Below are 25,904 nucleotides of genomic sequence, written 5' to 3'. Positions count from 1 at the left end.
ATTTGAGATTTTAAGGGAATAGATAGGAATAAGTGTTCCCTCCTATCCATTCCATTCTCTCCTACTTAAACTCCCAAACAAGGGAATGTGCATTCCAATCCCTCCATTAAAACTCTCAAATAAGGGAAGGGAAGACTATTCTAAAATGATTCATTTCATTCATTTCCATTCCTTCCTCTCAAACGAAGCCTCAGTGAAAAGTTTTTAGTTCCAGCTAAATAAACTGGAACTTAGTTTATGATTAACATCTCAAGGCTTTGTTATTTACATGATCGCAATCAAGCCCAAAGACCAGTCGAAAGTGTTGGGTTTGAGGTCTTACGGCCCATCATACTGGGCCGTGTCCGGTTAATTTGACCACAAAATCGATCCTCTAGAAAGGAACTATAGAGAGAAAGAGAAGCAGAGAAATCTGTGAAATCCCGATAAGCGATGGATCTTCTTCGCAATGCATATTCCACTGCTTCAGATGACGATGACGATGACGAAGTCGAAGAAAAACCCGAAACCAAGCATCAAATCCTGCCACTCCCTTCTTCGAAGCGACCCAAACCCGATAACCCGTATTCCACTACCACAACAAGTACCAGTATCAAACCGCATTACATGCCTTTTCGCCCGAGCCCGAACCCGAGCCTCCAAACCGAAGCCCTGGTTCCTGGCAGATACGTCTCCAAGAGAGAACGCGCACTCTTCGGTTCGTCTCCTAGGGTTTCCGACCCGAACCCGAACCCGAACTCACCTTCCACCACCACATCATCCTCTGCCTCTGGTACTTGCTTCCTACATTTTTTAGATTAGTGTGATAAATTTATTTTAAATCATTGTTAATTGTAGAATATTTTGTGGTTTAGTGTGTACATTACAGTACATTACATTACATTACATATGCTCTTTATAGTTTATTATGGTTAATTTGAAAGGATATTATAAATTAATTTCTTTGATTACTTGTGTGAATATCTATAATTAATTGTTTTGCATTGCAAAATGATAACTTTTATACTAATTAAATGATAATGATCAAGAAATGATACCACAGTGATAAGATTATTTTTTGGTGCTAAATATATTCTATGAAGCTATTTAAAAGTTGAAATTCGATATCCAAATGCGTTTAAAAGATGATAGTTTTTGTACCTTTTGATTATTAATAGTACCATTTTCAAGTGAGCAATGCTATCGTGTGAAATGTTTATGGTAGGGCCATGATTTAGGTATAATGGAAGTTTTTGTGAAAATTGCCTGTAACTTGTAAGTTTGCAAGACCTAGACATCCTGGGTTCGATGCCCACTAGGAGTTCACTTGGATTAACTGATACACGGTTCTGGTGGGTGGGGTCCTGTATTTGTGGTTACTCACCAAGGGTCGAGGGCCCTGCGTTGGTGAGGTTCAACGTTATCTTATAAACAAAAAAAAAAGTTACACATTTTCTTTTTTGGAAGACAGGGTATGAGTGTTGTTTGTAACTTAATACTAAGTGAATTAGTAACGTAAAATTTTTGGAAGACCTATTGATTATTAGTTGGTCATCTCTAAGCATGTGGTCTGAGTTCGAATTCCTGCCAACCCTTTTGGTAACCAAAGTCGTTTTAGTAATTATGATGGTCTTATAGACTAGTTAAGTGCTCAAAGAGTCTAATTTCCAGAACTTAAGCAAAAAAATAAAAGCTCCTATAAGCTTCAAGGATAAATGAAGTTCGAAAAATTCATTGTTAAATGAGTGGTTTGAATTTTGTCACACCATCAATAACTTAAATAGATGCCGAAATGGTGTTAATTGTTTGAATACGTTGATGTGAAAAAATTGAAATCACTCATTTAACAATGAATGCCTAGGATTTTAAGAACTCGATGGCAGAGTTACCATAGGAATTTTAGAGGATCACAATCCGTTATACTTTAATCTTTGCTTGCTTTTAAGTTCAAAATTATCAACTTTTTGAATCATGAGCTAAATTACTGCACCTGTCTGCTATTGTCCAATGGTGTAAACTTCAGATTGAGAGAGTAACTGAAAGTGTACTGCAACTGTCAGCCATTATGGATTTGGTCATTTCTGTTGACATGGCTTATGGAGATCTGTCTTTATATAACATGGTGTTATATGCACAAATCAAGACATGGAACCAAACTTGTACTTATTGGCCTCTTTCGTAGTATTTGGGTTAATACTTCTCACATGTCATATTATTTGCTATCACTAACTAATCAAGGTCTATATCATGTGTTTCACATAAGTATACTAAATATTTATATTGTTTTAGTTGTTTATTGCATTCAGTGTTAAGGGTAAACTTGCATTTAGGTGAATTTCTTTATCATTGATGGAAATATGTTACTTTTGCTAGTCTAAGCTGTTTTGTTATTGTTCTCAGTTTTTGGGAGTATTTCAGATTCAAGTATACCACATGATATTATGTCATCATTGAGACATCAAAGAGAGGATTGCACACGGCTAGGCCGAATATCTGAGAGGCTAACTATAGCTCTACGTGGCCATACAAAGGCTGTCAATGCTATACATTGGTCACCAAGTCATGGTAAGTTCTTTTTGTTAACAAGTTGTTGATTTAATACTTGCCCTATTTTGTATTGATATTGTACCCTATAGTTTGAAGTTATCATTATTTGCAGGTAATTTTATCAAGTAATCTGTAATTTTAATTTATTTTGAGTTGAAATGTGTCTACTACAATATTTAATAACAATATTGAGTAATATTTATGCTTATTGTATATATTGCTTGCCTCATTGATCTGTTGAATAGAGTTAGTCTACAGCCCATCTTCTTGCTTCCGCTGGGATGGATCACACAATCTGTATATGGAATGTATGGAGCAGAGATCAGAAGAAAGCACGTGTGTTAAGCTTCCACAATGCAGCAGTAAAAGATGTGAGGTGGTCGCAACAAGGATTATCCGTGCTTTCTTGTGGGTATGATTGCTCATCAAGGTTAGTTGATATTGAAAAGGGAATAGAGACTCAGGTTTTCAGGGAGGATCAAGTTGTTGGCGTCATAAAGTTCCATCCTGACAACTGCAACCTCTTCCTTTCTGGGGGAGCAAAGGGTCATCTTAGATTATGGGATATTAGAACTAGCAAGGTGGTCCATGAATATATACGAAGTCTAGGCTCGATCCTTGATGTTGAATTTTCCATCAATGGAAAGCAGTTTATCTCTTCTAGTGATGTTTCTAGAAGCAATGTCAGTGAAAATTCTATTATTGTTTGGGATGTCTCGCGACAGGTTCCGCTTTCTAATCAGGTAAGTGAGCCACTCAACATTTTCCTCCTAAACTGTCAGTGGGAGTTTCTTTCTCATCTTGTTGGCATCATTGATTTGCCGTTCCATTGCTTAATGGAAGTGACAGAGGCATTGTCAAGTGGATTATAACTCTTTTATCCCAAAACTGTGTTCATTTATTGCTTGCTATATAACCCACTTAACTTAATTTTGGAATTTAACTTATTGAAACTTGTTGAAATATATCTTTTGCCATACTCATAAGTACTGTTATCCATTTAATTAACTTCATATCTTGCTCAGAATATGTCCTTAAAGCCTTGCCAAGCATATCAATTCGTTGGGTATAATCCAGTATGATTCTTTTGTGGATAGGTAACAATTTCTTTTTACAAGTCAATGATTTCAATTGAAAAGAGCAAAGAGGGTGCAATTGTAGTACATGGGAAGTACACATCGGTAGTGCCAAAAAGGGGAAGAAAAAAAAAAATACAATGTATTTAGAAAAATTCATATCAGCTAGAAAGTCTATTCAAAGTTTGAGTTGGTAAAAGATCCAGTATGAAATTTTATCCACCCATGAGTTTATTGCCCTTTTGGGCAATTTTCTTTTATTTGAACTTCTATGTTTTCATTTTTCCTGTTCTCAGTCACTGGTAGGATGTGATCTTTATAATGACACTAAAAAATTGCAGGGTGTTTTTGTTTTGTTAATCTCAAAGAAAAATTTGTACTGTAGCAATCGGTGAGTCATTGACTTAAATGAATTGATTATGATGATATGCTCCATGGTGCTTTTAGTATTGATATTAGTATAGTTTTCATGCTTTTGTTATTTGATAATGGTTTGAATTAATGGAAGCTTTTTAGCAAAACACTTTTTAAATAGAATTCACGCTCATGTCAGAACTGACACTGCTCTTTCTTTCCTTTGAAGAGGCATCTGACATGTTGGCTGCTTAACAAGCACTTTGTTTTTCATTCACAATAGGAATTTGTAATTTTAGCAAGGATTAATGACCAAGGCCATTGGGCATAGTCAGCAAAACATTTTTTTTGCCTACTGAGAGTCTAATGGGCTGACACTTTAGTCCTTGAAATTTATAAAACATTGGTAAGTTCCCTAAATCATTTAATTTGCCACAATCAAGTCTTTTCATCTACATTAATAATGCCGATAGATAGCATATCACGTTAAATAATTGATATGGTGATGTAGGACAAATTTAGAAAATGTGTACTCGTGCTTGTAGTGGGTTTAGGCTCATGGAAATTTGTGGATCTAGGCTTTAGATTTGTAGAAGAAGAGGTCAGGCTCAAATTTCACCAGAGTTTGATAAAATGGAGAAATGAGGGCAAGAATACTATTTCTCTTGAAGCAAACAAGTAACTAGAAAATTTTGGACAGCGTTTGTGTTTAGGAATCAAAGTTTGGTTTGATTAGTTATTTGATGGTTGTTTAGTAGATAAAGTGCTTGAGGTTTTAGGATTTGACAGGTGGGAGGAAGCATTTGATTTGGAGTTGTAAGGAGGAAGGATATAATTCTTTTTATTTTTGATTTGTTCATACTGTGAGTGAAATTTATGGTGTTGAGGGGCTATATGAACACTACCACAAGAAAGAGAAGAAGAAAAGAGAGAAGAAAGGAACAAAGTAGGAGAATTATCACACAGGGTAACACATGCTTCTCATAACCAAATAATCAATTCTTATTACTCAACTCCTCCAATTCTTTGACTACATTGAGCATAAACATATAGGACTTCTTGTACTACTAGCATGAGCCCCCTATTTTGACTAGTAAACCATAACCCAATAATGTAATCAAAGACTAACTTACATTCAAAGCAAATAAACATAAAACATGGAGAATCTCATAAACTCAACTAAATTGCCAAAATACACTTAATGTGCAAGAGTTATGGAAATCACAGTTATACCGCAAAATACAAACTACCCTTAACCCTAAGTTATTTATCAAAACAAAACTAACCTTAAGTTGTAAAATAAAAGCCCAAATTAAAAACTATCTCAACCCTAGAATACTTATAACTCGACCCTTAAAACCATGTAACCTCTGCTTCAGTTAGACTTCAATCATTGACCCAATAAAACAATCTTAAATAGACAAAATTTCAAAGTAGCAATAAATTAGTCTTCCATGGCTGCATCACATGGCATAACTTAATGATGATTTGGCAACTGGAAGTTCATAAAGAAGGGCAGGAGAGGAAGTAGGGTAGCGGGTAGAGGCAAGCCTTTTCAGACACTTGAAGGGAACAAAATGGTCTATGTGGATTTCCAGTTATGAAATCATCACTAAGTATTGTCATTTCAGCTATTTAATGGGACACATCATCTCTTGGCACTAGTGAGACAGACGTAAGAACTTGATTGCAGCAAGCCAATAATTTAAATAATTGAAGGGACTTGATTGTGCCTTTTTAAATGTTACAGACCAAATTGGAATCTTCTCAACTTCAGGGACCAAAATAGGTGTTTACCCAAGTCTAGTTGATACAGGACCATGAACAAGTAATTTATATTGCTGTATAAAAGTAGGGATAGTTAAAAGTGTGGGTTGATATAGCACCTAAAATTCTTGTCCTACGAAAAGGCATTGCACATTAGGATTAGTCACGATAGATCCAATCTTTTTTATTATTCCCTCAAGATTTAGTGAAGATACAATCTATCTTATTATTCCACCAAGATTTAGTCAAGATCTAAACTTTTTATTACTTAATACTTCCTAAACCTTTAAATTTCAAACCCCATTCAAGAATCCCTTTAGAACTTATCAAGAATCCTAAATGAGTGATGAATTTCTAAAGATCCTACATCAAATTGGTATGAATACCCACTTAAGATTTTGTCTTGTGCCAATCATACTCTTTTTCTTCCTTTAAAAAAGAAAATTCAATATTTGAAATTTTAGTTTTGGTCCTTTCAGTTGAGTAAAAAGATAGTAATAATTTAGCCTTATATCAACATATTATTCCACTGTGTGAATCTTAGTTTTCACTTTTATTACTTGGTGAAAGTAAGAGGTCTCTGTTTTCTTTTGGCCACTGATGATATCTATTCCTGATAGGCACACCAAATTTGGGATAAGGTCTGATACACAAAATAGTCGAGATACTGCTGCCATGTATTAATGGCAGATTTTGATCCTGGGGATTCTTAGAATGTTGGTTTATGCGTGTACTTTTGATACTGTGTTTAGAATGTTTGTGTTTACAATGCTATATGCATTTTGGATTTGGAGGGTGTCTTGAGATCAAATGAATGTTAATTCCATTCCATTGTTTTTATTAATTGATTAGATATTTTATAAAGCTTCTTCCTTTGCTAGCAGGTTTATGTGGAAGCATACACCTGTCCTTGTGTTAGGCGCCACCCATTTGATCCATTTTTTGTTGCTCAGTCGAATGCAAATTATATTGCAATCTTCTCTTCTAGTCCTCCTTTCAAGCTTGACAAGTACAAAAGGTATGAGAACCATGGTGTCTCTGGATTTCCGATCAAATGCAATTTCAGCTTGGATGGGGAGAAGCTTGCTTCAGGCTCCTCGGATGGTTCTATTTACTTTTACAATTACAGGTCCTCCAAACTTGTAAGAAAAATCAAAGCATATGAGGAGGCATGCATAGATGTTGCTTTTCATCCAATGATGCCTAATGTAATTGCTTCGTGCAGTTGGAACGGAGATGTTTCAATATTTGAATGATTGGCCATTAATGATTGTTTTACAGTTGCTGGAAGGTTGGACCTGCCAAAGTAAAAGGAAGGATGTCAAAGATGAAAAGACAGGCCATAGTATGTCTGGATGTGCACTTGTACAGTGCTAGCAACAATGCTTTGCTTTGCGTCTAATCTTTTTGTGTGCAGTGTCCTTTTTGCAGCATATAGTTTATATATGTTTGAAAATGTTACAAGGAACTTTATCATGGATAGAGAGAATGAGAAGAAGAAAATATAGGAAGGGCCATAGGGCGTGCAGTTTTGGCTACTATTAGCAACTATGCTTGAGTGCTTTGCGTCTAATCTTTTGTGGTCTAGGATGTGTTGTATCCCTTTTAAAGCATAAATGTATTTATGTTTGGAAATGCTATAAAGAACTCTATATCTCGCGTAAAAATAATGCGGAGTTCCATCAAACAATTCCTTCCAAATGCAAACACAAAGGACCCATTAACATGTTCAAGATATACAGGAATCAGGTTGACTTTCTAAGATTTGTGCCTTTCGTTTGGATCAAATATGCTTTTCTGAAGATAAGGTGAATCCAATCTGATTCTCTGGAAGTTGTTGAGGTGTTTAACTTGTCACAATCACACCTATAGTCCCTTGAATGTGATTGTGGTTTCTGATTAAGCCTGCTTTCATAAATCGTGGTTAATAAAGAAAATGATAGTCAATAGGTCGCCATCATCAGAAATATCGTCAGGTTGCAAGACGTAGGATTGCACATTGAAACGTCAGGGCTGGTTCACTAAGGTGCTGAAAGTTAGAGCTTGCATGGAAAGTGGTTTATGTTTTTCAACGATTGAAGAGGTTTTATTTTTAATTTTAACATGTACGCTGCGAAGAACAATGAAATAGCTTCTCAAAAAAAAAAAAAAAAAATACAAAAAAGATTGATGTAACACATGTTTTGGCATTTTCAACATAGATGTCCAGGTTCAAATTATTCTCCCATTGTAATTATCAAAGTTATTAAAAAAAAGAAAAGAAAAGAAAGACACCTATTGCATAAAAGCAAAAAATGGGAGTAAAAAAAAAACAGACAACTAGGAGGAGTATAAGGGTATTCATGGACATGAAAGAAAAAAAAAAGGGTCCATCGGGGTATTGCTCTTTTCATGATGATTGTCCAAAAAGGTGTATAGTGTATGTATATTTTTGACATGCTGAATCTAGGAGTTCACATAGATATATGTATACACTTTTGGGAAAATTAAAAATAAAATAAAAAGGGAATGGAGTAGTATTATTAGTTATGTGGCAATTTGGTTGTGGTGCTAAAACCAATGTCTAGGTACTTCTAACCAAAGCGTACCATCATGGAACAGAGATGTGATTCATTTGAGCAGGTGGTGTGGGGGCATACACAGAGCTGTGCTTATGTTCCTCCTCCACTTTCCTTTGATGAGAAAGCAAAGGAGGAGGGGCCAAAAAGATAGTTAAACAAGACACAATTATGCAATTTCCTTTACATTCTTCATGGGGATCAATTGAAGGGGGGACATGACATTCCACCTCTCTCCCTTTTTAGATGCATATGCAAATGGGACCAAACCCCCTTACCAAAGCTCCTATCCTTCAACAACACCTCACAAACACAAGAGTCATATAATTATTCTAAACAAAGAAATTTTTTTAAAACAAGGTTTATATATATCTTCATTTTTCCACAGCACTATCTAGACAAACCAACAATTTCTTCCAAAAATTCGTGGACCACAATTCCCTCTTAAATTTGTTTTTATTGGAAAATTATGGCTATCCCTAATCTTATTCAACGCAAAGGAACACTGTTTTGCAGCCTATCTACTAATGTACATTATCTATTTTTTTCAACTTCTATATGAATATGTTCCCCACCTTAACTGGTCTCAAGCACCCCCTCCCTCCTCTTATGTCTATATCTCTTCCTTTTTGTCACACCTATATTATCAAAAAAATTAATGAAAAAGCTCAAAAAGGAAGAGCAAAGAAAGATGAAACTTGTTGAATGCAAGCTCAAGTATGCCCCTACTCCATATGACTGCAATCATCATTTAAAAGAGAAAAGAGGGAAAGAGGCTTTTTTTTTTTTTTTTTTCCCTTTGCGTACTTGTGGTCAAGCAGGTGCTCGCACCATTAGGTCCCACTAGATAGCCCATTTAGCGACATGAAACGATGGGCTGAAAGGTTTTACCTAAGCAAATTGACCTCTAGCTAGGATGGGACATTAACTCCATAGTCTATATCACTTTGATGCATTTGCTTTTGATTAGGAAACCTAAAGCAACAATTATATGGAATCTAAGGTCACACTTAGCGATGGAGAGTCCTTTGCTTTGGAATCACAAATCCCCCCTAGTCACCTTAATTATCTTTCAAACAGTAATGCTAGCACAAAACAATGTTTACTATCTTTCTCCACACAATTACTAATGACTATGACAAATTACAATTGAAACAATATTATTTTTACATGTACTTGTTATGGCCATTACTTTTATTAGCATCAATCACATAATGTTACCTTAACACTTGTGAAATAATTGGTGAAAATTATTGTTTCCTTAAACTTATTGATTGTTTTGGTTGATTGCAGTAATTTTCTTCAATTTCTTTTATCATTCTTTTTATCTTTCTCAATTATAGATTAATGTTTTTCCTCCCCCACAAAACTAGGCCATAATCAAAATGCTTGAGCCTAGGCACAAAGAGTTATCACTTATCTTCCAATCCAGGCCAAGAAAAGTAGCCGACAAACTCATTTTATTGGTAATAGCATGTGATTTGTGGCCTCAACCAAAGTCACCCATTTGGCCTCAATGCCTCCAGAATTTAAATAAATTTGGCCAGGCACCAATCATGATTTTGTTAAATGTCGTTTTTTCCTAATTAGGAAGCATTCCTTATTAGGTCTTCTGTGTAGGCCATATAGCCATTAATCTAGTGCTGGCACTTCATTATTTTTTAATGTATTCTAGAATATAAATCCCTTTTACTAAGTTTTTTTTTTGCTCCACATACCTGGCAAACATGATTATAATCTTAGCCTCAAATAAGATTTCCTAATGGTAATCATATCTTAAAAAGCCATGGGCAAAATGTTTGATCTATGTCACCGGTTGACGCCAAGGTCTAGAAAGCTGAGTACAGCTAGAACCCAGTTGAATTAGATTCCTTAGGATTTGTTTGCTTTTGATTTTGTACAAACAAGATTTCATTTCATCTTTCTGAATTCTGAGGACTTCTTTTTTCTTAAACACTGTTTCAATAGTAATATGCTTATGCGCTTACATGGACCATTTCTAATCAACTATAAATCTTAATGTGTGTTTGGATATCGCTTATTTTGCTGAAAACTAAAAATAATTAAAAAAAAAATTTAGTTACTGTTTATTAAGGAATTTACTGTTCATTAGCCTGATTGCACTGTTTATGTCCCATGAACAGTGCACCAAGCGTTGGTCCAAAAAAAAAAAAAAAAAAAAAAAGACTAAAAACCAATAAACGCAGACGTGGGAAGCGCAAAACGCGCTTCCCAAACACACCCTTAGTCTAAGGACAGTATTAGCTCTAATATATGTTATACATAACATGAGTACTAAAATTTCAAAGTCGAATCTTTATATTTGTATTTTGGAAATATCTTCATAGTTATTGAATGTGTACTTTCACAATATTCTCTCTTTTGCAAACTTAAATGCCTCAAGATAAGGTCTTTGAAATATATACTTGGTTTATTGAGTTTTATATTTAAGCATGTAATAAAAGTTGAGTTTTACTAACGTATGACCTTATAACATATATTGTTAATGAACTATTTTTTAAAGTCCCTCAAAAAAAAAAAAACTATTTTTAAAAAAAATTTATGAGAAAGTGAAAAAGTAATTAACTTTTTTTTACAGGTTTTTCAATTTTCGATAATTTTTTTTCTAAAATAGATAATTAATATGTGTCCTAAAGACATACATTAACTAGACCTATAAAAGTTTTATGAGACTAGTACGGATGGAAAACAACTCTTTCCCTTCTATGATTCAAATTTTTACATGTAAAGTTTTTTCCATTGTGTCCACTTCAAATTTATTACAAGTTATAATTAGTAACTTGCTACAATTTCGGAGTATGAGTCATATATATGAAAAAAAATCTAATACCGCAAACTATTACACAATTTCTTTGCCACAATTATGATGTGATAAAGTGGTGAAAAAAAATAGTGGGTCATATATAAGTGATAGTCAACTACTTATAATGCCAAGTTAAAATTGTGATAAAATGTTATGCAATAATTTGCGGTGCTAGAAGCACTCCTTACATTCATGCACTTACATGCAAAATTCTTGAGAATCACTGACAGAAACATCATTCTATTGCTAGGACTACAATGACAAAGAAAAATCATATCCTTTTGGCATGTCAAAATATCATTTGAGCAAAGGGCACAAGTAACTTTTACGCCAAGCCAACGGTAATTTGATCCTGATCGAGTCTAGCTAGTCCTTATGTGAGTATTTGAAGTAACAGAATTATAGGTAGAACTTCCATTGTTGGTGAAATGCACATGGACATGAATGATTTTGGATTCTGTTACTAGTTCAGATTTTAAGTTACAGACGCATGAACAGTGTCCCCTAATTTTTGGGGCACTTGACCGACAAGAGTGCACTAACTGTTTGCAGATAAAGACCCCCATAATCACCATCGATCCATGGAGGGGATTAAGCACCCTCTTTTTTTCTTTTCTTTTTTGATGAATATTCTTCTTTTTTGTTTTTGTTTTTGTTTTTGTGTTTTGATAATGAAATTGAAGCACCAATGTTCGACTAATAGGTAAATGACAATGCATGAAAATGAAAGAAAAAAAGATAAAAAGAGCCATGGAAAGCACATCCAAAAGGCCAAAGTTATCGGCAACATTTTTATGGTTTTAACACAAATGGATAAAGTCATGGATAAGGACTTCACTAGTCCATGAGACCCTCATGAGAGTGCATCATATCTGATTGAACTAGGCCTAAAAGGGTGTCTACTTCTGCAGTAACTTTGTGCTAGTGGATTTTTTTGACTGTTCTATTGGAGGGTGAAAATTTTGACAGCTGAGCTTTGCTTTTGTAGTAATGCTGTACTGTGTTATCTATTTGGTGCATGAAGTGGAGGACATGGAATCATACTTATAATTATCCACATAAAGCTAGGTAAACTTTTACTTTAGATTTTTCTTTTTCTTTTCTTTTCTTTTTTCTCTTTAAAAAAAAAAAAATACTCTCTCTTCTAAGCCTGCATGGACACGTCCATGACATATATATATATATATATATATATATATATATAGTACGAGCCAATTACTTGCCTCTTGCATATATATAGAGTTATACACTGTCAATTCAATTCTATCTTTTTACATATGATGATCTTGATCATGTCAGAAAAATGAGCTATATTGCATGTGCAATGGGTAATGTTAGGCCATAAAAGCAGAAGAAGAATAAGCAACAGCAAACACATATATCCAAGAGGATAGTCTTCATAGGCAAACAATGTTTATGGTCCAAATTTCCATATGTACTGAATTGTACACTTAGCTATATCAAGAAATGTGCCACTGAATTTCAAGTCCTTCATGATGTGAAGCTTTGCCCCAATAATAATAATGTCAATGACCTAAGAATAATTGGCCCAAACCCTCAAATCAAAATGCATACATAATTAATTTCTTTATTATTGCTGCATTAAGTTTAAATTTCTATATAAGATAATTTCTAGGACTTACTTGCATGAGAAGCAAACAGAACTACAGAAGTAGCTTAGACCCACTAGTAGGGCCAATTAGGCTCAAAATGTCAATAGGGAGGGCCATAGAGATACATTGGATAGAATTTGATAGACATAATAAGCATAGCAAGCAATTGCCCCTTGTAGACTTCTTAGCCATATTTTTCCTGTTTTCAACATGTTTCATTACATTCATGATTTTGTTACTTGATTACTTTTTCACCTTAAGAAGATAAAAAGATTCCAACAATAATGCAGCAAGGTAGGGCTGCTAAACTCATAGATGTTCATGTTCAGGGACCTGAGTCCATCATTACAAGAATTGGAAGCTGAGCCTCCTTACTGTGGGCAATGTTTAAAGCAAAACCTAGCATGTATAACCATGATTTTGTACCAAGTTGGAAGGTTAAAAACTTTCAAAGCACAAGATTCAAAGCCCTTTCTTCGGAGTGTCAAAAAAGGACCACTACTACCTTAACCTTGACTCTTGCGTTATACATTTGAAAGTAAAAAAGTTGCATGTGATTAGCAAATAGTTTACAATTTATACATTGATATGAATCTTTGAATCTTTTATATAGTGAATTAAACTTGAGTCAGACCCACGTACTTTAGGTAATCATGGTAATTACCCCAAATGTCACGTTAGAATTGGATCCATTCCTGCCTTAACGATCCAGTGATGATTTTTTTTTTTTTTTAAATTATTTATTTTTTATGGATAGTTGAAATGTCTCTCTATGTTAGTACTGTTTGTGACAATTTTCTCCATGTTACACCCAAATGGCAACATGATATTAGGGACCACATTATAGGTTTCATAAAGTTAATCATGTCTTAAAAAGCTGGTTTGGCCAAAATGTAGAAATTCAATGTGCTCTAGCCTCGAATTTTGTTATAAAATCACTTGGATTTTCATTTAATTTCTAGCTTCACCTCGTGCTGCAAGATCTCATTCACACATTCACTGCCCCCACACGATGATACTATTATTGACTGAATTACTACATATGCAATTAGAGAGTGACTTCAAGATATAGTTTGTACTAAATGTGCATATTTTCTCAAAATTACAGCATATTCAAAAGTATATGCTGGTAATGTAAATAATGACTCTAGGGTGTCATTTAGAAGCTATTGAACCTTGAGTTTCACTCTAAGAACTTCAACCTTTGATCATGTCCATATAAGAAGGTTATCAATACCTGTCACAGTTAGTAAGCTTCATGCCTCTACGTAATATCGTCCCTGTCATTTTCTAATTAAGTAGTCATTGAAAAACATGTCCATGTCTTATATTATATAAATTTCATTAGCAAAACATATTACATACGTGCCATATTCACCAAAAAATATATATTTATTTTTTATATCTACGTACCCTAGCTAGTTTTTGGAGATTTGATTCATTATGATTGTAACTCACATCAATATGCACACCTTTTTTCTTCTTCTTATTTTTGCTGGATATGCACACATCTTTTTCATTATATTATAGTAGAAACAACATAATTAAAATTAAGTCTGATTAAAAAAATCATAGCCACAATGATTATATCTAAAAATATCGAAAAATCATTCTTTTTTTCCTTTTCTAAATAAAAAAAGAGGTTTTTAGTGTGAAGTCATTCTTATCGGATTCTAAATTTCTAAGTCTATTTATATAGGTTCTAGCCACATTCATAGTTTCATACTTCCAAAAAAATATAGGTGCGTTCAGTATTCCTCTTAAAGGACATTACTAGTCAGAATCAACCACTAGTGGTTGGCTGCAGCCCTACAATAAACACATTTACTGCAATTATATATACATTTGTCAAACATAGGTAACTTAATTAATAAAAAATTTCTAAAAAGCGTCTAATAGAGTCATGCATGTACTCAATTTTCTCCAAATATCTATCCCTATCTTTAGCTTTAATCAACATATACTAGTACATATATAGTTCTAGGACAAAACTTAGGTACAATACCTTAGGCCATGTTTCTTAAGTTTTCCTTTTAAGATTTAGTCATGTAATTATTTAATTAAAAAATATACTTTCATCTCATAAGAAAAAATACATATGGTGGAATCCTAAAAGGAGAACCTAAAGAACAACACCTAAGTACTGTACCTAAGTCTTGCCCATAATTCTATATATCACTTTTAGCCATATCTTAATTTATCATTCAATTTTACTATAGGGTTTTAGGTTTCACTACAACAAAAAATGTTTATTACAACAAAAAAAATCGTTGCAATAACATCGAAGTCATTGCAATAGTTTATGCGAAGTGTTGCAATAAAATTTGAGGTAATAAGTTTGTGTTACAAAAAAATTTTGTTGCAATAAACCTTAAATATTTTAATGAAAATTTTGATGTAATAATATATTTGCTATTGCAATAAACAATTTATTACTTCGAATATCTTGTAACAATAGGCTATTATTTCATGAATTTTATTACAATAGATTGTAAAGAATTGACAAAAATAATTTGGGTTCAAATTATTGCAACAGTATATTTATTGTAATAGTTAAAATTTTCATATTTTTTCTTACAATAGATTGTAAAATAATTGGAATTAGATCATTATAATAATATATTCATTGCAGCTTCATGTTTGTCATTGCATTAGATTGTAAAATAATTAATATTTTAGTTATTGCAATGTTAAATTTGTTGCAATAAGCCATCTCTTTGAAATTTCGATCTATTATAATATATCGCAAAATATATAATTGGTATCAAGTTATTACAATGGTTTCTTCAATTTAAGTTATTAAAAAAAATTGATTTCTTCAATTTAAGTTATTGCAAAAAATTTTCTAAATTCAATTTAGTATTAAAATCTCTATTGCAACTAAAAATTATAAATTATTACAACTAATTATTATTAATTAATAATTTACTATTTTTAAGTTACTATTGCAACAGTATATTTATTGTAATAGTTAAAATTTTCATATTTTTTCTTACAATAGATTGTAAAATAATTGGAATTAGATCATTATAATAATATATTCATTGCAGCTTCATGTTTGTCATTGCATTAGATTGTAAAATAATTAATATTTTAGTTATTGCAATGTTAAATTTGTTGCAATAAGCCATCTCTTTGAAATTTCGATTTATTATAATATATCGCAAAATATATAATTGGTATCAAGTTATTACAATGGTTTCTTCAATTTAAGTTATTAAAAAAAATTGATTTCTTCAATTTAAGTTATTGCAAAAAATTTTCTAAATTCAATTTAGTATTAAAATCTCTATTGCAACTAAAAATTATAAATTATTACAACTAATTATTATTAATGTAATAATTTACTATTTTTAAGTTATTATTGCAACGACTTTTAATTTTTAGATGTGATATTATTTCTAATATCACTATACTAATTTTGTTGTATTAACACTTGATGTAATAGACTTATTTTGGTGTAGTGTTTGCACATGACTAACCCATCTTATTATAAGCTTAGCTAATTAATTATCATCTTGATTCTTGATGTTATCAGCCACAGAGTTCTATCTTTCTAAGTTTGCATCATATTCCCTTATTGTTATATTACTATTCTTGTACCAACAGGTTAACTGGCATCTTATCTTTTATGAACTTATTAGCTGGCATCTTTATTACCTTATCTCATTTTGATTCCCACTGCCAAAATAATTAAATTTTGGTGATTTTAATTACTATCATAGATTGTGACATACATTTATTTAACCACAAGAGAAACACATCCAACAATTATAATTTCAATCAAATATTCTTTACCTCACCAAAGAAAGGGTACCCAATCTTCAATATTTGGGCTCCAAATCAAAATATTTCATCCATCACGTGAACCCCTTAATTACAATGAACATGCATTGCCATAAAAATAATGAATAATATATAGTTTTAACGAGAAAAGTGCATGACTTCATGCTTGAATCATACGATGTATCCAATAATTAAAGGACCCTATCTGACTTATGTGCAGTTTTTACTCCAAAAAAAATCCTTCTATTCACTTGCAGATTTCATTTCCTATAGTTTATTTGATTAAAAAAAAAAATAGAAACTTGGGTAATGGGGGACAGGGGAGAAGAGCAAGAATTTTAGGATTTCTAACATGCACGTTTCCTTTATTTATTTATTTTTTTTAACAAGTTTAGTACTATATTTGATTATTAATATACACATTCTTACCATTTCCCTCGAGATGTTAAATAAAGATGTAAAAAAAAAAGTATATGGGATAAAAGGTCAACGGTCAAAGATTTGCATTACTGTCTGTGTCTCCCATAGTCCCTTCACACACATATATACATACACATACACCCACATTCTCTCCCTCTTCACTCACACAACATTCCCAAAATCCCTCACTCACACCAAGCACAATGCGTCCCACTTGGGTGCTGGCCTACCTGCTGCCTTGGTGCACCCGCCTTCCCCCAATTTCTCCTCCCACCAAGCAAAGAGGGTCCCACAATTCTCTTTATTAATTTTAAAAAAATTATAGCTTCCTAGCCATCCGATCATATTACTTTACTAGTCGGAGAGTTTGACGGGTCAATTCGGCTGGGTATACAACACGTGCCGTCCCTCAGGTTAAGGGTCTAATGAGGGGAGAGTTAAGAGTAAAAAGAGGTGAACAAGTGGCGAGTGTCACGTGTCAAGCTTGACATATGCTTAGGTGGAGGATTATGTGATAATATGACAGTGACGTCAACTTGAATACCTTTTATCCAACAACTTCTCTTCAATTAAGGGTAAGGGTGAATGGGGATTAAAAACTTGGTGTGAAAAAAAACTTTTTACTGTGGTTGATTTGGCTGATGCATTGAAGTAGCACATTGGGTTCTATCCAATAATTTATTTTATTTTCTTGATCATTTTTCTTTGTAAATCGTTTTAACTGTTTTTTCACTGCAATTATGGCCAAAAAATGATATAATGATTAATCATTTTGTTTTAAAACATATTTTATTTAGCGATGGAATATAAAGTCAAGGGTAAATTGGTTGGCTCAAATGTAATAGCACCAACTCTTGTTCAATGTGGAGGGAGATCACTTCAATAAAAGTAATGGGAAGTGAAAATGACTCATTTGGTACACAACTCTTTTTGTCCAAAAATATATTAGAATATATATATAATTATATATATGGCTGTCACATTGAAGAAATTGGTCAATTGTGTTCGGTTATGCATAAGTATCAAATGGTTTACTAATATCTTTGTTGACATTTTGGTGGCGTGTGTTGTGTACAATTGGTCTTCTGACCCAAAACAACATACGGATATATGTTAGGTACCGATTACAAGGACAGGAAGTGACTGCTGGTGCTGCCTCCACTGCAATATTGTTTTCTTGGCGTGATTTTTCTGAATAGGCAATTGAAACAAACATGCTTTATGTGCAGGGTCAGAAAATATTTTTTTTCTTTTTTTTCCCTTTTTTTTTTCTTTAATGAATAGAAAAGATTTCTTTATTATTAAAGGTTTCTGTAAAAAAAAAAAAGAATATGCATTGAGGGATGCCAAAAAATTATGATCTAACCTTTATTAATGTACCATGTCAATATACAATTTTTATGTACATAAATGCCAAAAAATTATTTGAATTGGCACAGTTACCAAATTTGTAGAATCAATGTTCAGATTGTATTATTGCTGCACAAAAAGATCCCTTTTAATCAACACTACTTGCCAAGTTTGTAGCTAAAGTATTGCACTTGATCTCATTGATTTTCAAGTTAGGCATTTTAGAATTGATTGAAGTTAATAATATACGTTTTCTAGAGGATCACAGAGTCCCAAAGCTATAGCTTTGTTCCGACCTATTTATTACCTTACCTTTTAGCCATTGAAGAGCCAAACCAAAGTTCTGAAAAGTGCATTTATTTTTGGCGGGATGGGAATAAAATTACATACACTTAATACAACTTGTCAAACTCAATGTGTACCCAACTTAAATGTTTACACAAATTGAGAAAATATTGGCCCCAATTATGCTTTCATTTAAGCTGGCACTCTATACCAATAAATTTTTTTTTGGAAATAGCTAGATAGAGAAAATCAAAACCACAATTAGAACAATTTTCTGTTAATGGTCTATTTTATCTTGGTCTATTTTATCTTCCACTTCTTGAGTCATGGTTAGGTTAACCATACTAAAAATTTCAAACCCTCTTTCTCTTTCTTTCTTCACACCCACAAATGGCAATGAGTAATCAAATTTTGCAGCTCTCTTCTACCAAACCCATTAAACCGACCCTGCAGAGACTCTGTTTTTCTTTTTTCTCTTAGTTTTGTACACTGATGTACAATACACACTGACAAATCATACGGACATGATTGTGTATCCGAGACAAGACTGAAAGACTTGAATTTGATCAAAAGAAATGCGAGGAGCAGCAGCAGAAATGTAAGAAAATGTTGCAAGTAGTAAATAAAACACATGACTATTGTACTTGTTGCAGCTACAGCCGACTTTTTGCCGAGGAAATGGCACCAATCTCTTCCTCCGACCAAATAAAACTGCGTGCAGACATAGGCAACTGAACTGCCATTCGTACACGTGTCATCTTAATAAGTTAGGCAGCCAGCTGGCGCTGTCCCATTTAGATAGTTTAACAAGAAACCTGTAAAGATAAGGATTATTGGGAAATATTAACAAGCACCGACCAGTGTTTATTAAGATTAAAAAAAGAAGTCAGAAAAAATATCATGCAATATTTATAAAACTGAAAAAATAAGATAAAATTGTAAAAATTATAAAAAAAAAGTTTCAAAAAAAGTTGTTGTCAAGGTGCCCATCATCACAATCCATGATTATTATATTGCCATTATTACACACATTTATTGTATGCACATTTTTAAAGGAGCTTCAAACACAATTTCAGTTAAAATTAAGAAATTAAAATATAATTTTAATTGGAATATTATTTTTAAAACTTGATTTCATAGGAAATATGTAACAAGATTTAGTCCATATAAGAAATCATACAATTTTTACCATACATAATTATACAGTATCTCTCTTACTTTTATTTTTTTATTTTTTTGAGAGTAATGACCGTGATAGGGATACAAATCTGCTTATTGGGCTATTCGAAGTGAAAATCCTCCTGCTTTGAACAACCAAAATATAAACAATATACGGAAGGTAAATATTCATGACTGATTAAAATTGCACTTATGGAGAATTGCTACTAATATACTTCCAACAAAGCTGAACTTACCCAAGTGAGTATCAAATATTGATGTAAATTGTCCATTGTGTAATTCTGAACATGAATCTTCTCTTCATTTGTTTACCAGTTGCCAAGTAACTCAAATTTTGTGGTTTGGGTGTGATTGGGGTCTAAAAATGTTGAACATTCAATTCTTTGACCTACACCAATTTGTTAATTTTATTGTCAACACCCCAAAAGATTTGATGGTAGAGAAAACCCAACAAGAGAAGTTCACCCTTTATGCAGCCTTGATTTTAGAATTTGTGTGGCAGTTGAGAAACAAAGCAGTGCATGAGGGAATCAAACCAAGGAAAGAAGAATTGAAAAGATGTGTCCAAAGAAAATTTCAGGAGCATTGGAAGGTTGTGTCCAACAAATCCAATAGATCACCACCTCCCACTTCAGCTAGTATCCATTCGGCGAAGCCTGAGAAAAATGCAATTAAGATCAACTATGATGCGGCAGTGGGTGTTGAAGATTCAGCTGTTGCATTAGCTAGGGATTGGAGAGGGAATTTGGTGTTTTCGATTTCTTATAAAGTGAACACCTCCCTGTCCAAGCGAATGCAGAAGCGTTACGATGGGCAGCTTCCATTACTGTGAAATTGCCAAGCTTGTATTCAAGGCCTCTCTACCTCTTGTGCTTCTATTTCTTGACATGTTACTAATATTTTGTTAGAAACTAAGGCCTTAGTGTATTTTGTTTATTCATTTTATTTTAGTTGGGTTCTTAGAAAGGCCAACAAAACTGCTCATGAACTTGGACGTTGGTCTCTTTGTAATAGAGTATTTGGATTTTTTGGTTCTAACTCGGCTCCTCTGGTAGTTGTGAATGTTTTGTTGGAGGATGCTCTCTCTGTTTCTTAGTTTGCTCTTTTAATAAAAGTCTTTGTTTAGCCAAAAAAAAAAAAAAAAAAAGTGATAGGGATACAAATCACAAATGATAGACCATAAAGTGATAAAACTTAGGAAAACCATTAGACCATGAAGTGATAAAACTTAAGAAAACCATTCTCTTAAACTTGTTGCTTTTTAAAATATCAAGATAGATTGAATTGAGAGGACAATGAGAAAATGTCTCGTGCATGGTGATATGTATCATTTCTTTTCTTTATAACATGTGGGTTAAATACATTGTGGTGGAATCCAAAAATGTTGTGAGATAAACGCTACATAGAATAAAATTTAGGCATTGTTTTTAAAGAGTTGTAGCATAAGTTGCATTGTTTTTTTGGGAGGAGGAAGTCTATAGCTAAGGGAGGTAGAATTTGAAATTTGGATGTTTATGTCAGATAAATCAAACAATAATAATTGAGTTATGAGACTTTTGCCAAGTTGTAAGTTTTTTAAGTGAATTCAACTATGTTGTTGTATTGACTAATATTTACAATATTTTTACCAAAAAAAAAAAAAAAAAAAAAGAAATCAACTACGTACTTCATTAATCTCAAATAGTTTTTTTTTTAATTTTTAATTTTTTAACTAAGAAATAGAAAAACTAGTTTTAAACTAATTAATTTAAGTTTATGTGTGTAAAACTTATTTTTAGGGATTTGAACTCGAGTCTTTGTCACTCCACCAAACCTACAAGAATTTGTACTTTTTTAGTGATCATCATGCTAAGAATGAATAATATTAATTTCAAATAGGTAATTTGTTAACTTAAGGGAAAACATTATTAAATAAAAATAATAATAAACTAAATTTCAGGCAACTTACATACATCATACACTAGATTTGTTTCTCATAAAAAATAATAATAATAATAATAATAATAATAAAAAAAACTAGATTTATGAGATCATTATTTGAGGGAAAGAGCAAGGCAACGCCGTTTTTTGGTTACCGGAAAATGCAAGTAAACTTTAACAAAAATAAGTAAGGAAATGGGTTGCCGGTATTTTGTAGGACACCCATGGTACAAGCAGCATGAAACCGGTGTACTCTCTGGCGTTTTTACCGGATTTTGCCGGTCAAAAACTTCTCTCGTTTATAACGCCTTGAGAAGGTGGATTCTAAATGGTTTCCCGTTTTCCCTTGTACGACAAGCACAACATGAGCATTTGAAGCACCACCCATCACCACCGTCCCTTTAAAGAGAAAGACAATTTTAAAATGGTTTTTTTTTTTTTATATAAAAACCTTTGGCGTGCAAAAGTCAAAATTTAACTTAAAAGGATTTAAATAAAATTTAAGCACGAAAAAAAAGAAAAAAAAAAGTGGTAGTGTAACATTTGGGTTCATGGAACTTCGAGTACAACAAAAGAGAATTGGTCAATTGGGTATGGGACTAAAAGATCAAAGGACCTAAAGTACTTCTAATTTTTGATGCAAAGTCACTTCAAAGTAGAATTTTTGCGTGTTTGTTTGCTTTTAGAGTTGGTGCCTTTTCATGATTTCATCCATTGTTTAAATTTGACTAGTGAATGCATGGAAGTTCCGTGGTTCTCTGTGTCATGTAAGCATCATGATAAATGGAAAAAACAAAATGATAATAAACTACACCATTTTACATATATGCCCTTCAATATGCACAATTCGTTTACTTCGATAGAGCCATCTTAATATCTTTCTCTATATAAACCCACTTTCTCTCTTTCTTTTTCCCCCACTCACACAAAACCATCTTCACCTTTATAACAAACTCTGTCTCTCTGTCTCTCTCTCTCTCTCACAGCCCAAAATTTCTAACACACTTTAAAAAAAAAAAAAAACAGAGAGAGAACAAACACCATGCCTGAGGCTCCAAAGATCTCATTGAAACCCACAGACTACAATCTTGTAGAGAAAAACAAGAAGACACTTCAGTTCATTGAAGATGTCACTGCTAACGCTGATGAAGTTCAAGAACGTGTTCTTGGTGAAATACTCACAAGCAATGCTAATGTGGAGTACTTGATGAAACATGGTCTCAAAGGTCACAATGACCGTGAGACCTTCAAGAAAGTCATTCCTGTCAGCACCTACGAGGATATCCAACAGGAAATCAATCGTATAGCCAATGGTGACACTTCCAAAATCCTCTGCTCAAAGCCCATTTCTGAGTTCTTGACAAGGTATATGTATATATCATATATGTTACGAGTTATTATTTTTGTTTCTTGCTTAATTTTAACAGTTTTGACTTTTTTGTATGGTTTGGCTTAATGGGTTTGTTTTAGTTTTTCATGGATTTTGTGAATGGACCAGAAAAAAAAAAAAATTGGTTTTTTATGCTGGCCTATAAAAAAAAGAAAGGCTTTTTAGGATGGTTGGCTAACTGTGTGTGTTGGTTTTGGTTTTTGTAGCTCGGGGACATCAGGTGGAGAGAGAAAATTGATGCCCACAATAGAAGAAGAGCTAGAGAGGAGGTCACTGCTCTATAGCCTCTTGATGCCTGTGATGAGCCAATTTGTTCCTGGCCTAGACAAAGGCAAAGGAATGTACTTTTTGTTCATAAAATCTGAGGCTAAGACACCTGGAGGCCTTTTGGCTCGCCCTGTTCTCACTAGCTATTACAAAAGTTCCCACTTCAAAGAAAGGCCCTATGACCCTTACACAAACTACACTAGCCCAAATGAAACCATCCTTTGCCCTGACTCTTACCAAAGCATGTACTCACAACTTCTTTGTGGCCTTTACCAAAACAAAGAAGTCTTAAGGGTTGGCGCAGTTTTTGCCTCTGGCTTCATTCGCGCAATCCGGTTCCTTGAAAAGCATTGGACCCTTCTTTGCAATGATATTCGAAGTGGAACTATGAACCCCCAAATTACTGACCCTTGTGTTAGAGAGGCTGTCATGAAGATCCTCAAACCTGATCCTATGTTGGCAGATTTCATTGAAGCCGAGTGTTGCAAAGATTCTTGGCAAGGAATTATAACTAGGTTGTGGCCCAACACTAAGTATGTGGATGTTATTGTGACTGGGACCATGTCACAGTACATTCCAATTCTTGATCACTATAGCAATAACCTCCCACTTGTGTGTACCATGTATGCTTCCTCTGAATGCTACTTTGGTGTAAACCTTAATCCTCTTTGCAAGCCTAGTGAAGTTTCCTACACCCTCATTCCCACCATGTGCTATTTTGAATTCCTTCCTGTCCACAGAAACAATGGGGTCACCAACTCTCCCAACGTGCCCAAATCTCTTACTGAAAAAGAACAGCAAGAATTGGTGGATCTAGTTGATGTCAAGCTTGGCCACGAATATGAGCTTGTTGTTACAACTTATTCTGGTAAATTTTTTTTAAAATTTTTTTTAATGTGGTTATAAAATTTGTAACATATGGCACTTGATTTTGCTTAACATATATTTGATATTGCAGGACTATATCGCTATAGAGTTGGTGATGTGCTCCGAGTGGCTGGATTCAAAAACAAGGCACCTCAGTTCAACTTCATATGCAGGAAAAATGTGGTCCTCAGCATTGATAGTGACAAGACTGATGAAGTTGAGCTTCAAAATGCGGTGAAAAACGCTGTGAACCATTTAATGCCGTTTGATGCAACTATTTCTGAATACACTAGCTATGCTGACACCAAGAGCATCCCAGGCCACTATGTGCTTTTTTGGGAGCTTAGCCTTAATGGGTCAACCCCAATTCCACCATCAGTGTTTGAAGATTGTTGCTTGACCATTGAAGAGTCCCTCAACAGTGTTTACCGCCAAGGCCGTGTTTCTGACAAGTCAATTGGGCCCCTTGAGATCAAGATTGTTGAGCCCGGAACCTTTGATAAGCTCATGGACTATGCGATTAGCTTAGGGGCTTCTATTAATCAATATAAGACCCCTAGGTGTGTTAAATTTGCACCCATTGTTGAGCTCATGAACTCGAGGGTCGTTTCAAGCTACTTTAGTCCCAAATGTCCCAAATGGGTCCCAGGACACAAAAAATGGAATAATGGAGATTAAAGGGGATGAGGGACTGTGGCCAAGACCAAGACCAAGTAGTTAAATTTAGAACTGTTTTTGTGATGTTTTAGGAAAAAAGTTAATTTATCCTTTTTTAGGTTAACCCCATGTTTTTATGTTACCCTCTTCTTTTTTTCTTTGAATATTTTAGTCTTTGTCTAGTATGCATAGAGACTCTGAATTAGCCTGTGTACAAAAACAGTTCCTGGTTCAAGGAAAGCTTTTCTTCTTTTTTTCTTTTGAATTAATTACTAGTATTTTTTTTTCTTTTATTCCAGTTGTTCAGCTATTGTTTCTTGCAATAATCATCACGTTTCATGGGAATTTGATTCTTAATTCTTGGAATGAATCATGACCACCGAAGTTTCATGGGTTATCTAAACTTACTAAAACGGCAGCAAGAGAGCCAGCTCCTCTAAACTCCTATCTTTTTCTATAATTTTCAAGAAAAGGACACCAACTTTTCCAACAGTAATTGAGTTAATCTAAGAATATATCACAGTCCCATAAAGATAAATTAATCCATTTGTTTAGTGAGTTGTCCACAAAGACAAAAACTCTCTCTCTCTCTCTCTCTGCAATTAAACTATATTACTATATTATGAAATAGAAGCATCTTTTTCTTTTGGTCGGAACATAGCTTTCCCCTTGTATGTTAATGTCAAGTGACCAATAAAATAAAGTCTAACCATGTTGCAAATAGAAAAAAGATGAAGACCAATTTATCAAACTATATCAACATTTATCAACATATGAGGATTCTATTTATTGATCAAGCATATGAATTTAATAAAGCTATTCCCTTTTCATTGTAACAAAACATGCAGCCTTGCACGTGCTTGGTTGGTCCAGAAATTCGGGCTTATTAGTCTTATTAGAGATGGCTATTGATAAAATTATGAGATGGCTATAAATAAAATTAGAGCCCTTCAAGAAAATAAAAGGGATGTGGTGGGATCATATTATAGACACTATTTGAGGTCTATGACCATTTCCAAGCGTAATTTAAAAAATTGAAATATGTCTGCACTCTCATGCACCAGA

The 25,904-nt window shown here is 33.5% G+C and overlaps 2 protein-coding genes across 2 annotated transcripts; both read left to right on the top strand.

The window, feature by feature from the left end:
• Nucleotides 1-367: 367 nt before the first annotated feature.
• On the top strand, nucleotides 368-7,370 carry LOC126694785 (uncharacterized). Its single transcript, XM_050391279.1, has 4 exons — nucleotides 368-772; nucleotides 2,380-2,544; nucleotides 2,785-3,269; nucleotides 6,608-7,370. Exons 1-4 carry the CDS (start codon nucleotides 433-435, stop codon nucleotides 6,977-6,979), a joined length of 1,362 nt encoding a protein of 453 aa, XP_050247236.1. The 5' UTR covers nucleotides 368-432; the 3' UTR covers nucleotides 6,980-7,370.
• A 15,196-nt stretch (nucleotides 7,371-22,566) lies between these two features.
• On the top strand, nucleotides 22,567-25,096 carry LOC126694784 (indole-3-acetic acid-amido synthetase GH3.6). Its single transcript, XM_050391278.1, has 3 exons — nucleotides 22,567-23,023; nucleotides 23,255-24,183; nucleotides 24,274-25,096. Exons 1-3 carry the CDS (start codon nucleotides 22,701-22,703, stop codon nucleotides 24,858-24,860), a joined length of 1,839 nt encoding a protein of 612 aa, XP_050247235.1. The 5' UTR covers nucleotides 22,567-22,700; the 3' UTR covers nucleotides 24,861-25,096.
• The last annotated feature ends 808 nt before the right edge of the window (nucleotides 25,097-25,904 follow it).

This window comes from Quercus robur, chromosome 8, assembly GCF_932294415.1.
Source record: "Quercus robur chromosome 8, dhQueRobu3.1, whole genome shotgun sequence".
In the NCBI taxonomy this organism is placed as follows: domain Eukaryota; kingdom Viridiplantae; phylum Streptophyta; class Magnoliopsida; order Fagales; family Fagaceae; genus Quercus; species Quercus robur.
This window is presented reverse-complemented; position numbering and strand designations above follow the sequence as displayed.

Excerpts from the sequence above, each read along its gene's own strand:
- LOC126694785 (XM_050391279.1), top strand. The coding sequence starts at position 433 with ATGGATCTTCTTCGCAATGCATATTCCACTGCTTCAGATGACGATGAC. Across the intron at positions 773-2,379 it reads CACATCATCCTCTGCCTCTG|TTTTTGGGAGTATTTCAGAT; the intron begins GTACTTGCTTCC and ends TATTGTTCTCAG. Across the intron at positions 2,545-2,784 it reads ACATTGGTCACCAAGTCATG|CCCATCTTCTTGCTTCCGCT; the intron begins GTAAGTTCTTTT and ends GTTAGTCTACAG.
- LOC126694784 (XM_050391278.1), top strand. The coding sequence starts at position 22,701 with ATGCCTGAGGCTCCAAAGATCTCATTGAAACCCACAGACTACAATCTT. Across the intron at positions 23,024-23,254 it reads ATTTCTGAGTTCTTGACAAG|CTCGGGGACATCAGGTGGAG; the intron begins GTATATGTATAT and ends TGGTTTTTGTAG. Across the intron at positions 24,184-24,273 it reads TGTTGTTACAACTTATTCTG|GACTATATCGCTATAGAGTT; the intron begins GTAAATTTTTTT and ends TTGATATTGCAG.